Genomic DNA, 14,195 nt, shown 5'->3' on the forward strand with positions numbered 1-14,195 from the left:
ATGCAGCTGGAACACTAGTGATTGAAGAATGATTAGCGAGGATGTGAATAAGATGAAACGATTAATTACGATATATTACGGCTAATCTGAGGAGGATAAATAGAATGGTATTACTAGCGAAGACGATAGAAGATTAGGCTTTAAAATTTATTTTATTTCAGCTGTTGCTGCCGCACTTTCTCCCTCATTATAACGTATGAAAATCCTGGCCGGTGATGTTAACGAATTGAATGAGGGGGATGCTTCGAATGATGATGGTATTACAAGAGTTGAATGATCAGCTTATCGTCTTATCGTCTTATGCGTTTAATAAAATGATTATAAAGAACGCTTTTCTGCACTTTTTATTTTAATTTTCTTAAACACAAACAAAGCTATAATAAGATTCAAGCAGTGCTGCGATTGGTCGACGTGGTGCCAGATTGGCACATCCTTGGCTCATAATTGGTTGTTGAATACGAAGGGTAGGTCGACAAAATCATTGCAAAATGGCACGATATCGGCATCGTTGTCGACACCATTTGTTGGGACCGATTCGACACAACAATGTAGAGTGGGTTGGTACGTATTCAGATTCGCACAGCACAGCGTTGGTTTGATCGATTTCGTTCTGGTGTAGTGGCTGTCGAAGATACACCCCATACTGGTAGGCCAATCGTCGTGGAAACCTATAAAATCGTTGAAATCATCCAAGTAGACCGGCATGTGAGCACTCGCTCGATTGGCCAGGAACTGGGTATAGACCATAAAACCGTTTCGAGCCATTTGCAGAAGATTGAATTCTAAAAAAAGCGAGATGTATGGGTGCCACACGAGTTGACGCAAATAAATCTTTTAGACCGAATCAACGCCTGCGATGCACTGCTGAAACGGAACGAACTCGACCCATTTTTGAAGAAGATGGTGACTGGTGATGAAAAGTGGATCACGTACGACAACCTAAAGCGAAAGAAGTCGTGGTCGAAGCGCGGTGAGCCGGCCCAAACCATCACCAAGCTCGGATTGACGGCCAGGAAGGTTTTGCTGTGTGTTTGGTGGGATTGGAAGGGAATCATCCACTATGATCTGCTCAACTATGGCCAGACCCTCAACTCGGTTCTCTACTGTGAGCAGCTTGACCGTTTGAAGCAGGCGATTGACCAGAAGCGGCCAGAAATGATCAATAGGAATGGTGTTGTTTTCCACTAGGACAACGCTTGGCCTCACACATATTTGATGACCCGCCAGAAGCTACGGGAGCTCGGATGGGATGTCCTATTGCACCCACCGTATAGTCCGGACCTGGCTCCAAGTGATTATCATCTCTTCCGGTCCATGCAAAACGCTCTTGGTGATACTAAGTTGGCCTCAAAAGAGGCTTGCGAAAATTGGCTGTCTGAGTTTTTTTGCAAATAAGGAGGGGGGTTTTATAAGGGGGGGATAATGAATTTGCCTTCTAAATGGCAACAAGTTTGCGAACAAAACGGCGCACATTTGACTTAAATTGGATAATTTGAGGTATGTTAAATAAAGAGTCAAATTTCGATCAAAAATACGACATTTTTTTCCCCAACCCTATATATTTGAATCATGTAACTAAGGCATCTCGATGACCTCAATTCTGATCAAGGTTTGTCCGATTCACTGATGTTTGTTTGTCCACATGATTACTATGGCAACCGCTTGGCGCGCTGCAGTTTGTTTGTTTTGTTTTGTTGTCCTACGTGCGAAGCAGAAATAACGTTTCTTTGTGTTGAGTGTTGTTCACCTTAAACCAGTTAACTGTGATTGACGAGTATACTCGTCATACGTATAAATCAGTGACCATTAGCTATTTAAATAGCATTTTTTGAGAAAAACTAAACATATTCTTAAATTGCATTATATTTAGAATATTTTGAGGCTATGCCGGAAAAAACTTACAAATAGAAAATATATAAAATTCTAGATGATGTCTTGCATCCCCGTATGCACTGGTTGAAAAAGTTCACCAGTTCGCATAATGAATTTATTTATGTGCAATAATAATGTTTTTTAGATGTTATTATTGCTACAACTTAAGATCAGGAAGGAATCGCGTTACTGGTGTTCGATTTGCAAAGTCCCGTTATGTATGTAAAATGGGTGGGTTATATCATAGATATAACCCACCCATTATTTAAATTCGATGATGAAATTTTTTTCCATACATCCATTGCCACCCTACCTTCCATGCACCATGAAGCACCAGAACCATACGAACTACACAAGGCAAATGATTCATATTCAGTTACTGCAACCGAATCTGACACAACTTTGTTGGTGAATGCTACCTAGGCGAACGAACAGCTAGCTAGATACTCAGAGAAGGGTTGCCAGATTATATTTTTATTTTTAACGCTTCTATCCCTTGCGTTTTTCTGCTCTCAGTTCAGAGCAGAATGTATTATATCTCGCTGGCGCCGAAAATATGTGTATGTTCAATAAACGCGAACAAAAACAAAAAATTCCATTAGAGTTTGTATGTCGCGAAAAAAAATGATTTTCACGTGTCAAGCTACTACCCACAACAGTTTCCCACTTGTGGCGCAATTTGCACTCATGTAGATCGAAAAGTGTTACCTGCAACACCGATCCAGTGAGAAACAAAACATTTCTCGTTTTAGCTCTTCTCCCATTCGTCGCTCGCCGCTAATAGTGACCGTATGATGTCGTAATTATTTACAGTAAAACCTGTTTTTGTGAGGTTTTTTTTGTGCGATTTTTTTTTGTGCGATTGTGTATGAAAAGAAGCATATTTAACGAAGTTATCGTCCATTTAGTTTTTTTCGATGGTTTATATGCATTTCAGTGCGAAAAAGCATATTTGAGTCTCAATTATCCACTTCTGAAATCATTCCCCTCCTCTCATCAAATGCTCTAAGTTTTTGCAGGACATCATTTCTAACAGCAACACGTTTCGACATGCAACTAAAAGCACAAAACAGCCACGCACAACCGAAAAGGCAAAGTGTCCCATCGCAAAGCAGGGAAACAAAAGGAAATTGAACTGTGAGTGGCGTGAATTTGAGTTATTTTCTTGGGGGAAACTTTTTTATGCGGTTCCTATCTACCACACAAAAAAAGTTTTTTTTTTCAAAATGTGTACCGAACACGATTTTTTAAAGCTGCTGGTGAAGTTTTGCATGATTTTTTATGCGACTTTTTGTGCGGTCCCTATCCCCCGCACAAAAAAAAGGTTTGCCTCTATGTATCATTCATCGTTTTGCACTTGTATGTCCAACTAAATATGTTCACTATAGCTAGAAAGAGAAGATGTATGCGGTTCAAACTTGTATGGAGGACTCGAGCGTTGTGTCCGTTAATAGGTACACCTCGGATATGCAATCAACAGACTTCATTCCTTGCTTCGGTTATTCATTTGGTGCGACAAAAGTGAATACTGTCATTCAGTATCTGAATCATCCACGCATGTTAGCTTATTTATTCGTAAATGGTAAGTAGCATGACACATTGTGGTTCATTGGATATTGATAGATTTCCAAACACTGCCCCTTTGCCCAGGATATAATTTTCAAAATAGAGAACCGATTGCAAACGATTCGATCGATCACATAATTTTGCAACCCTGCTGAGGGTCCTAGCACCCTATGATATGCAAGTGCACCACGAGTGAGACTCGATGTTAAAGTTTTTGGAACAGAACGTCACACTAGTACAAGCACCTGCCGAATGGTACCGCTGTAAAATACAGCCAATTGATTACATCAAATGAATGATTCGATTGCTTTAACAAGAAAATGAAATAGTATTTCATCTGCTGCATAACCTACAAAAATATCATTATTGAAAACTCCTCAAACTCACCGGCCTGCGAAGCGATTCCTCAGCACAACACTCTCTACCGTGGTACTCTTGGCTGTGACCGGCTCGACCGTTGTTGTAGATCGATATCGGCTCGGCCTCTGTGTACTTCTGTATCTGCCACCACTGCTGCTGCTACTACTGCCATTATTCGATTCTTGATGCTGATTGCCAGTGTTCGGTTCCTCGGTCTTGGATCTAATGCCGTTCCGGGCCGCCGAAGGTGGAATACGTTGTCTTTGTGGCACCGGTGCCGATCCCGGGAAGCCTCGCGATGGCGGCGAATCGTCGCTGCCAAAGGGACGCGCCCGTTGTGAGATGTACGAAAGCTGTCGGTCACGTGTTCCCGTTTCCGCCGCAGATGGACGCTGCGAAAATAAAGGCAAAAAAAGCACAATGAGAAAACCGAATTTATTCGAATGCTATCTGTTCTGATCCACAGGAAGGCGGTTTCCGATAGAAATTAATTTCACTTATTCATTTATTTTGGGCTGTCGGTACTCCGTTCGTGGGATGGTGGAAGTAATAAAAGCAATCAGTGTCATATGTACTCTGAATGGGGCAATCGAATGAAGTTTCATTGTTACTGCCACCACGATAATGCTAATGGTTTCGTGCATTGTAAATAATCATTAAACAATATTTGTTCGATGAAACGATTCTTCATTCTCGCAACCCGACTGCACTCCTACTACATTCCACAAAACCAACCCGCTGGGGTTGAAAATCGTGATAATGGAATAACCGTAAACATAATAAACAACTTATTTGGTATTGTTCGCTCAGCGTAAGCGTGCTTCCAAGTTTCCAATCGGTGCCATTTGTGACTCCGTATCGCAAAACCGATCATTACCGGTCGGGCCCAAATCCGTATGACACCATTTGATCACTGTTATTACGTTTAACCCCGTCGAAAGCGTCGCGCGGAGCACGCTCCTATGGATTGCAATAGGAATGGAATTAGAGGTCAAATTTGGAACGACCACGGGGTACTGAAGTACGGTGCACCTTCAGACCATGACACGTTTTATTTATTCGTTCCTCGAGGCGTGTGTAACTGTCCGTCCACATACGACCAATCTAGACCAGCAGCAGCCCTTCAATGTCATCGAGTTGGAACCAAAAAAAAACGTGCATTGTGCGGTAAAGTAGTAGCGCATATTTTATCTACGTGATATTTTCTGCACCGAATGTTTGTTTCGCATGGGCGGAGGAAAAAGGCTTCGGGGCAATCTCACCGAAAAAATATGAAGCGTTTCTAGATTTCAATCAAATCTAATCTAGTGGCATCAGTCGCACGATCTCGGCGACCAGACGCAAGTCGAATGACGGTTGAAAGCTGGCAGTATAGAGGGTGTATTTTTCGAACCACGAAATTGACAATTCTGTACATACAATTACACATCAGGAATCGCTGGCCATCAGGCAAAAAAAGAAAATTGTCTCATTGCCTGTTTCGTAATGTTTTACTTTCTTGCTATAATAGTCAAGCGATGTTGCCACATTTAAATATGTACCAGGGGGGTCAAATATCTTTCTTATCTGTCCTTTTTTCCCAAAAATCTGTACCATCGAAAATATTCGTTGTAGAGAGAAAAATTATGTATAAGCATCAAAAAATATTCATTTATTTACTACAAATACTACATTTACATTTTCAAGTCATTCGTGTGTTTGATGATGCTGATACATAGTTTTTTTTTAATCTAGATTGCACACTCTCATTTTTTTAAATTTTCGAGCTGCCACCACGATGCTTGATGAAATCCTTTAATCTCAAAATAGCGTTTATCGTATCGTTGCTGGACCGATTTCAGAACATATTTTGTTTATTATATTAAACTGATTATATTAAAAAAAATCGCTCGATAGTTGCCGAGGAGTGAGGCATAATGAGAACGTTACAAACAAGACATCGAAGTGCCGAACAGGCGAGCGAACCGTCAATTCTTTTTTGCATCCAATTTTTGTCCACCAACCCTGCACGTGCTCGTTTTCTGAAATTGTGATTTCCTTACATAGTAATTTTATCTTTAGGCTACAGAATTAATTCTCCACATCTTGTACATTCTCATTGTAGAATCTTGGGAACGCTTCTAACACAACGTTTTTTTTTTCCAAAATATATATTTTTATAAAGGCTCATATGGCGTTAGCCTCACGGGACCGGGAGTTCAATACAATTTTTCTTATTGTCTATGTTAGTAATATGTAACCGATTACTCGCGGTTGGCTCGAGGTTAGTATGTGTTAGTAAGTGTTTTCGTAATTGGGATGTTGCTGTCTCCAATGCTCTGTACGTGTGCCCAACACGGGATACTTCCTATTGGGATGCAGCTGACCATTAATCAGCAACGCCCCCCTAGTCTGTACCTCATATCTAGCGTGGTGCGTCTTTCTCGACTCGAGGAATCCAGGATAGAATGGTCACTAGCCGGCGCAATCATCAGTTCGTGTAGAGTTGTCATGAGCGGTACAACCTTTGGCTCTTGTTGAATGATCAGTGGACTGCACAACCTTTGGCCCGTGTATCTGTAAAGAGTGTGTGTATGTATTGCCGCGACTAAGTAAAAGTTCATCGATCGGATAGGAGGGATATGAAACGGGGACACAACGAAGGAAACATCATTAAACGTTGACATCGGCGTTTCTGAGGAACAGGTATAGATGAAGCAGAAGATCAGGATCACGGCTACCTAAGATATCCCGGACGGGGATATCCGATTGTCTGCCTTGTGCTCTCAGTACTCTAGAGAGCTGAGAGCGAGCAGCATGGAACCGGATACACGACCAGACAACATGCTCGATGTCGTGGTAGCCATCGCCACAATCACAAAGATTGTTTGCCGCGAGCCCAATGCGATAGAGATGCGCGTTTAGGTTGTAGTGATTGGACATAAGCCGAGATATCACGCGAATGAAATCACGACCTACATTCAATCCCTTGAACCATGCCCTCGTCGAGACCTTAGGGATAATCGTGTGTAACCAACGACCGAACTCATCTCCACTCCACATGCGCTGCCAACTTACTAGCGTATACTGACGAGGAATGTGGAAAAATTCATTATAAGCAATTTGCCTTTCAAAAAGAGTGCCTTCTAAAGCGCCCACCTTAGCTAGCGAGTCCGCTTTCTCATTCCCCGGAATCGAGCAATGAGAGGGAACCCATGCTAAGGTAATCTTGAATAATTTTTCGACCAAAACACTCAATAGTTGTCTTATTCTTGTTAGGAAATAAGATGAGCGTTTATCAACCTTCATTGAGCGGATTGCCTCTAATTAGCTGGGACTGTCTGAAAAAATAAAATAGTGGTCGATGGGCAATGTTTCAATGATCCCCAGTGCGTAGTATATCGCACCCAGTTCAGCAACATACACGGAACAAGGATCTTTGAGTTTGAAAGAGGCACTGGAATTTTCACACAACGTTAATGCTAGTCAAATTGGAAAAGTTTCTGGGATTTAACATTGCCGTGGGCTTAAGTGTCGAATCATCAATATCGAATCTTTTTCTCATTTGCTTGATCAGCTCCACGAAAAAACTGCGACAAATATCCTTTGAAATAATCTGCCTTTCGCTGTCCATTGTTCTGATAGTTTCTTCTGCTGATCTTCATATTTAACTAGCTGACCCGGCAAACTTCGTCCCGCCAGCATTTGTTTTTTGTTATCAATACCTTCAAACATTCACATTTTCTTACTATGAGCAAGTTCATGGGTCCAATCGCAGAACTGTTCATTGATTGATCTATTAATCGACCCCGTTGAATTTACCTTTTACTACAAAAATCCTAGTATTTGTAACAAAACTCTTCATTATAATATCAGATTATTTTCAGACACAATTCTCGTTCAAGATTTTTCAACCACTTGCAAATAACATGTTTATCCGTTACATGGAATAAATGTTTTATACAGAAAATATGATAGAATAAAGACAGCCCTAAATCGGACAATTCCTTCCTCGAGTTCTGCTCTTATCAACACATTCGGCGATCCTTTTTTTGGTATAGATAGAAGAAGATATAGGAGTGCGTTTCATCAACTTAAAATCCATTTCCAATTTCGCTAGCGCAAACATCAAATGGACTAACAGCACTTGTCACTATGTAATTGTAGAGTATATGGGAATTTAATTTTCCGAGTTTTCCCTTATTCCTTCAGAGTTTTCCGAAAATTTTCAATTGTCATCTTTGGAGGGGTGTCATACCATCATAGAAACATTTCTCATACCCAAAATCCCTCACATCCCAAATTGTGCTTGATTAGTTCTCGAGTTATGCAGAAATTTGTGTTTCATTTCTATGACAGCCTAAGGGAGGGAGAGCAGTGTCTATTCACCATGGAAACGTTTCGTGTCCCTTAAAACATTCGCATGACAAATTTGGCTCCATTTGCTTGGTTAGTTTTCGAATTATGCTGAAATTTGTCTTTCATTTGTATCGCAGTTCCCCCTTAGAGAGGGGAGTGGAGTGTCTAACCGCCATAGAAACATTTAGTGCACTCTAATACCTCAATATGCCCAATTTGATTTCATTTGCTTGAATAATTCTCGAGTAATGCAGAAATTCGTGTTTCAGTTGTATGGCAGCCCCTCCTTAGAGAGGGGGGTGGAGAGTCTAACCACCATAGAATCATTTATTGCACCCTAAAACCTCCATATGCCAAATTTCGTTTCATTTGCTTGATTAATTCCAGAGTAATGTAGAATTTTGTGTTTAATTTGTATGGACAAATGCACAAATGAGGAAAGGCGCGAAAAGGGACCGCACAAAAACAGGTTTGCCTGTAATACTAACTAGGGACCGCACAAAAACAGGTTTGCTGACGCCATATGAGCCTTAATAAAAATATATATTATGGATAAAACAAACATAAAATTCCTCGCAGATATTGGTGAGAATGATCAAATCAAAATCTTCCAGCTCTTCATGTAGCATCGTAAATTCAGGTTTTCAGCCTGGAACAAACGATTCAATATGTTGAACCGGGGCAAAACATATGTCGCACCGTTCGACGCGAATCCTTTCAGACGATCCTTGTACGGAATTTCGTGTCCCTATGAAACTGATCAATCATTGCATTATAAATGGTTTTATGATCAGCAGTACCTAGCGATACTGCGGCGTAAAAGTCGTCATGTACCTCAATGTTGCTTTGTTCCAATATAAGAAATTTCACAAATGGAAAAAATCTGTACCAACCTGTACTTTTTGACGAAAATCTGTACGTACGTACGTAACGTACAGAATTTGTACCAAGAATAACGAAAAAATCTGTACCATTCCAGATAAATCTGTACGTGTGGCAACACTGTAGTCAAGTGCTTGAATTTCAAATTATAGCGCAATATCATGAAATCTGATATTTTTATGACATTTCATAGACTGGTATACTGACGTTTTTCTGCAATTTTTTGAAAGAAAGTACATTACTTTGAAACGTTTGCAGCTTCAATGATAGCTCGGATTTTTTTTTTGTATCAACGGAAAAGTTGTTCGAAAAACTAAACAAAGCGCATCTCTTTCATTGGATACTGTAATTTTTTATCATAAAAAACAAAAAAAAAGATTTTTGTTACATGAAAAACTTAAGTAAAAATATAAGCTTTCAATTGAACACTGTTCGCTATTGCGCAAAACAGCGCAAATTAACGTTTTAATGAAAAAATCGATGGCAATCTTTTCACTATATTTTTTTAAAATTGAAATTTTATCTAGGATTTAACTTTTGCGCAACACTGATATGCTTGTAAAGTTACAATATCGGAGTTCTACGGAGTTCTGATTCATATTTCATATTCAAGCGCTAGCGAAAATCTAAACATAATCTGGGTTCAAAACACATGTCATGCCACAAAAAATATTCAGATAAGCACAAATCGGTGTTTCAGCCCAGCAATACCAATCAATGGTATTTTTGGAATTGAATTGATTTCAGTTCCATTTCAAAACATACAAATGAACATTCTCTTATGTTTTATCAACAATAGATGAACGTAGATCCCAGAATAAAGGGTATAATCTTATTTCGACCTCCGGTTTGCTGATAATAGTATTGAATGACAAAAAATATGGAAAACTCATACGATATTGGGTACAGGTGTCTTACCAGCGAAAGTAGAATATCGCATTCCGATGCCGATGGTGACTTCCGGTTCGATAAAACGGATCTAAAAGACCGGAACAGAGCTGCGATTTGTCGTGAGCATCAAATGATAGTACTCACACAATGATAATCCACAAATTTTGTACTTCGATTATACGATTATACCTTGATTTTGACCATACCAAAGCTAGTCGAAGTCGAAGGCATGAGAAGAGTATTACCACAACACTAGCAAATGGTGAGCTTCTACTTGACAGTATAAAATTGAGTTCCTTGGTGAGTGCCCTGTTGCTGAAATATCGGAATGGGGCGAGACTCGGAGGCCTGGTTGAATGGGTTGGTGTTTCGATACTCACGACATTCACTTCTTTGTGTTTGTTCTCTGCTACTAGGGAAGCCAGATGTGAAGCTGTGAGCTTCGTTTAGAATACTATTTTGTAGGGTTTGTTTTTTCGAACATGTATTTTCTATTCCTCTTTTGTGATTGTCTTATGGTTTTTAGAGGAATTTCTCAATTTTACTTTGACATCGTTTACTGTTTGGAAATCGTGTGATTTATACATGAAAACTAGAAAAAAAACCGTTTTCATTGAGTCAAAACGTTGTCACGTCACGCTGGACGCTTTCTATGACAATTGTTGAATCAGGAAAAAAAAAGATGATGAATCTGATAACAGTTATGAAGAAAAAGAATAAGAAGAAGAAGAATAAAAAGACGGAGATGATGATGATGATGATGATCGTTTAATTTGTAATCCAAAGATTTTTTTTTTAAATTTTTAGCTGAATTTGAATGATTTTATGGGTCATCCATAAACTATGTGATCTGTTTTTAAATAGATAGGACGTCCAATGGAGTTGCGTGTGATCAAAGATAATAAAATTTTATGAAAAAGTATGTAAGAAATACTGCGGGGGAGAGTGCCATGAAATCCCAAAAAATGGATCACGTGCTTTATGGACGGCCCCAAATAAAAAATGAATGCTAGATTTGTGCTCGGCATCCCGAAAATATATAAAAACCATGTTTTTTCGCATTTAATGAATTTTTTTTTTGCTTCGTCAGCCTTTGTATGAAGTCGCCCCACTGTGCACTGAGCTTCTATAATATTATAATCTTTAGTTCAATGTCAACCATTTGCTAGCCGCTCTAATATCCGCAAACAACTCTCAGTGCCCAACAAACCTACCTCCAATTAGTCTCTAACCGCCCACACACCTTGAGTTTCAGCCGATTATATTTACCGTAGTCGGCAGTAGCAACAGCTGTTACTTCGCTGCTCACCCGCACCCGGCAATCTAAAACGGCATTATTTGAAATGAATAACGAAAGCCAATGATATATCGGAGATCAGACGCTTTGTTCAAACGCACCGCGAGATACATATGACTCATTCCGGTTATGTTAAGATTTTTTATTCGGACATTCAGAATTCCACTGCGAGGACAGGACCTTACAAATTGACCGGGCGTTTAAGAGACGGGAGAAAACAAATGGTAATGAACCGACGCCTTCAGGCTTGTTGTTAGAGTAAATGTCAAAATCCTAAATCGCAATAATCGCACAAGGTGATTTATTATTGACCCTATTGATTGGAATTAAACACGATATTGTAACTGATTCATTTCTCGCATTCTATAACTCACACGGTTCGAACCTCCTTACGTCATCTGATTGAGTTGAATCAAACACAAGAACTATGGACTAACTGTTTTGTGTTTTGAACGAAAAGAGGGTATCCGTTAAAACTGTACCGAGATTTATTCGAATAGCTGACCGGCTTCGTATTTTACACCATCGCTGTCCAGGTGTGATACACCTACTCCAATGATTCTTTTGCTCTCATTCCCTACAAATTAGTTCACGCCTGTCTTCCAGCGTCACGTATGGACACTTAATATTCAGAACCCACATCGAACATTCTCAGCAATTTGTTCGATTCCCAGCCCGGTTGGTATAAATCGCTTTCGACACGTCTGATGAATTAGAAAGTGTGTCAACAAACAGTAAAAGAACGCTCAAACGATCGCGCGTAGCCAAATAAATCGTCGCTCTGATGGCGACTCATTTGTAGATAGGGAATAGCGCCACCCACGCGTCATGCGGGGAAAAAGTAATCACCACCCACAGCACGCTCTGTTCTAGTTTATCTTCTGTTTTTTTTATTCTTTTCCTACTTTCTCAATCAATTCTCAGACATCATGAGTAGCTGACTGTAATTCGCTCGCGAATGATTGGGGGGGTAATTGAAAGTGGTAATCTACGCAAATAAGTTCGCCTCATTAGCGCCATTCAACCTCCACTCCACTCCTGGCACCTATGATGAATACGGATATCCTTGGTTTAATTGACGACACAGATTGAATTTAAAATGGGTCGTAAATCGATACACGACACACCCTCGTGCCAATGGAATTTCTGTTTCGGCAATAGAACTGATTTGGGTTTGCTGACACCCGAAAGGCGAAAGGCGCGAGCCCGTGGTCTCCAACAGTGCGGCGACTGTTTATGACTTCCTATTGCTTAGCAATAATTCGTATTTTATGCGTACATGTGGAACTAATTGTGTCTGTGTGCTGTTGTACCCAGCGTTGAAAACATGAAACAAGCCCTAATGTCGTACCGTTCGAAAAGTGGCACTGAATAGACCAGGGATTCTTGCCATACGAATGAAGCACAAATTTCTGCATTATTCGAGAATTAATCAAGCAAATGAAACCAAATTAGGCATATGGAGGTTTTATGGTGCAATAAATAATTCTATGGTGGTTAAACACTCTACCCCCCTCTCTAAGAGGGGCTGCCATACAAATGAAACACAAATTTCTACATCACTCGAGAATTAATCAAGCAAATAAAACCGAATTTGGCATGTGTAGGTTATAGGGTGCAATAAATGTTTTTACGGTAGTGAGACACTCCATCCCCTCTCTAAAAGGGGGCTGCCATACAAATGAAACATAAATCTCTGCATTACTCGCGAATTAATCAAGCAAATGAAACCAAATTAGGCATATGGAAGTTTCAGGGTGCAATAAATGATTTTATGGTAGTTAGATACCCCTCCCCCCTCTCTTAGGGGGGGCTGCCATACAAATTTCTGCATTACTCGAGAATTCATCAAGCAAGTAAAACCAAATTTGGCATGTAACGTAACGGAGAAAGATGTTATTTGCAAGTGGTTGAAAAATCTTGAACGAGATTTGTGTCTGAAAATAATCTGATATAATGTTTTGAGTTTTGATAGAAGTGCTAGAAATTTTATAGTAAAAGGTAATTTTAAAAGGTAGATTAGAAGATCAATCAATGAATAATTCTGCGATTGGACCCATGAACAGCGCTTAGTGAGAAAACGTGGATGTGATAACGAAAATTAAATTTTGAGCGGGACGAAGTTTGCCAGGTACGCTAGTAGACGATAAGAAAACACGAACACAAAAAAATAATTGTTGAAAAACAAATAAATGGTCTGAAATGGCAGCGACAATATTACCAATAGTTGCCTTTAAATGATCTAAACACGGGATGTATCAATTTACGTAGCAAATGAACATAAAAACAACGGAAATTAGTTCAAAAGCAAACACGTGCTAGCTCGTGATAAATGGCCAATGCTATACAGAGTACAGAGTACATCAACAGAATGCAATCCACACAGAACGCAATTAAAAATTAGAGTGATACGATAGAATCCGCATAACAAAACAACTTCGATTGAGATCATAGCTCATTTAGATGATTATCATTTAGAAAAATAAGAGAAATTGCTATTAGAAAAACACTGCAACAAAAGTTTCGTTATATTGTGTGTTTTCACGAGTCCATGTGATAAATATTGTAATAAATAATGTTGAAATCGTACATATTGGAGAGGAAAAAAGATTTATTACTTTAAAAATATGTAATTCGAACATATCACGCAATTTTATTTTTTTTTTGAGCGTGATATAATCAGGACATTGATATATTACAAAAAAAAATATCTCAATACAGGCTGTCACCGTTAATGTGATATACTTAATTTATGTCATAAATTTAAAACACATAAATCTTTATTGTCTGGTTTTTTTACCATGGTAAAGTAGTAGAACTTCAGTGGAATTAGTTCAGTTCAAATCTTTCGTCTCTGTAATCGATCACGGCCAGCGCCAGCAAACGCTTTTCGATTATCACAGTCCGCAAGCACGATTCCGATGAGCATTTCGCCTCAGATCTTCACCAAACGATTTGTAAAAGTGAACTCATAAAGCATATTTCTTTC

At 39.4% G+C, this 14,195-nt stretch overlaps 1 protein-coding gene across 2 annotated transcripts in view; it reads right to left on the reverse strand.

Moving 5' to 3' along the window:
* The window catches only part of LOC129777737 (mucin-2), a 169,407-nt gene that overhangs the window by 12,483 nt on the left and 142,729 nt on the right, over positions 1–14,195 (reverse strand). For both annotated transcript variants that reach the window (XM_055784194.1, XM_055784193.1), the window contains one exon: positions 3,826–4,190. In XM_055784194.1, the coding sequence (XP_055640169.1) occupies positions 3,826–4,190 (365 nt within the window). The remainder of the gene's footprint in view (positions 1–3,825; positions 4,191–14,195) is intronic.

The sequence above is a fragment of the Toxorhynchites rutilus genome, chromosome 3 (assembly GCF_029784135.1).
Source record: "Toxorhynchites rutilus septentrionalis strain SRP chromosome 3, ASM2978413v1, whole genome shotgun sequence".
In the NCBI taxonomy this organism is placed as follows: Eukaryota; Metazoa; Arthropoda; class Insecta; order Diptera; family Culicidae; genus Toxorhynchites; species Toxorhynchites rutilus.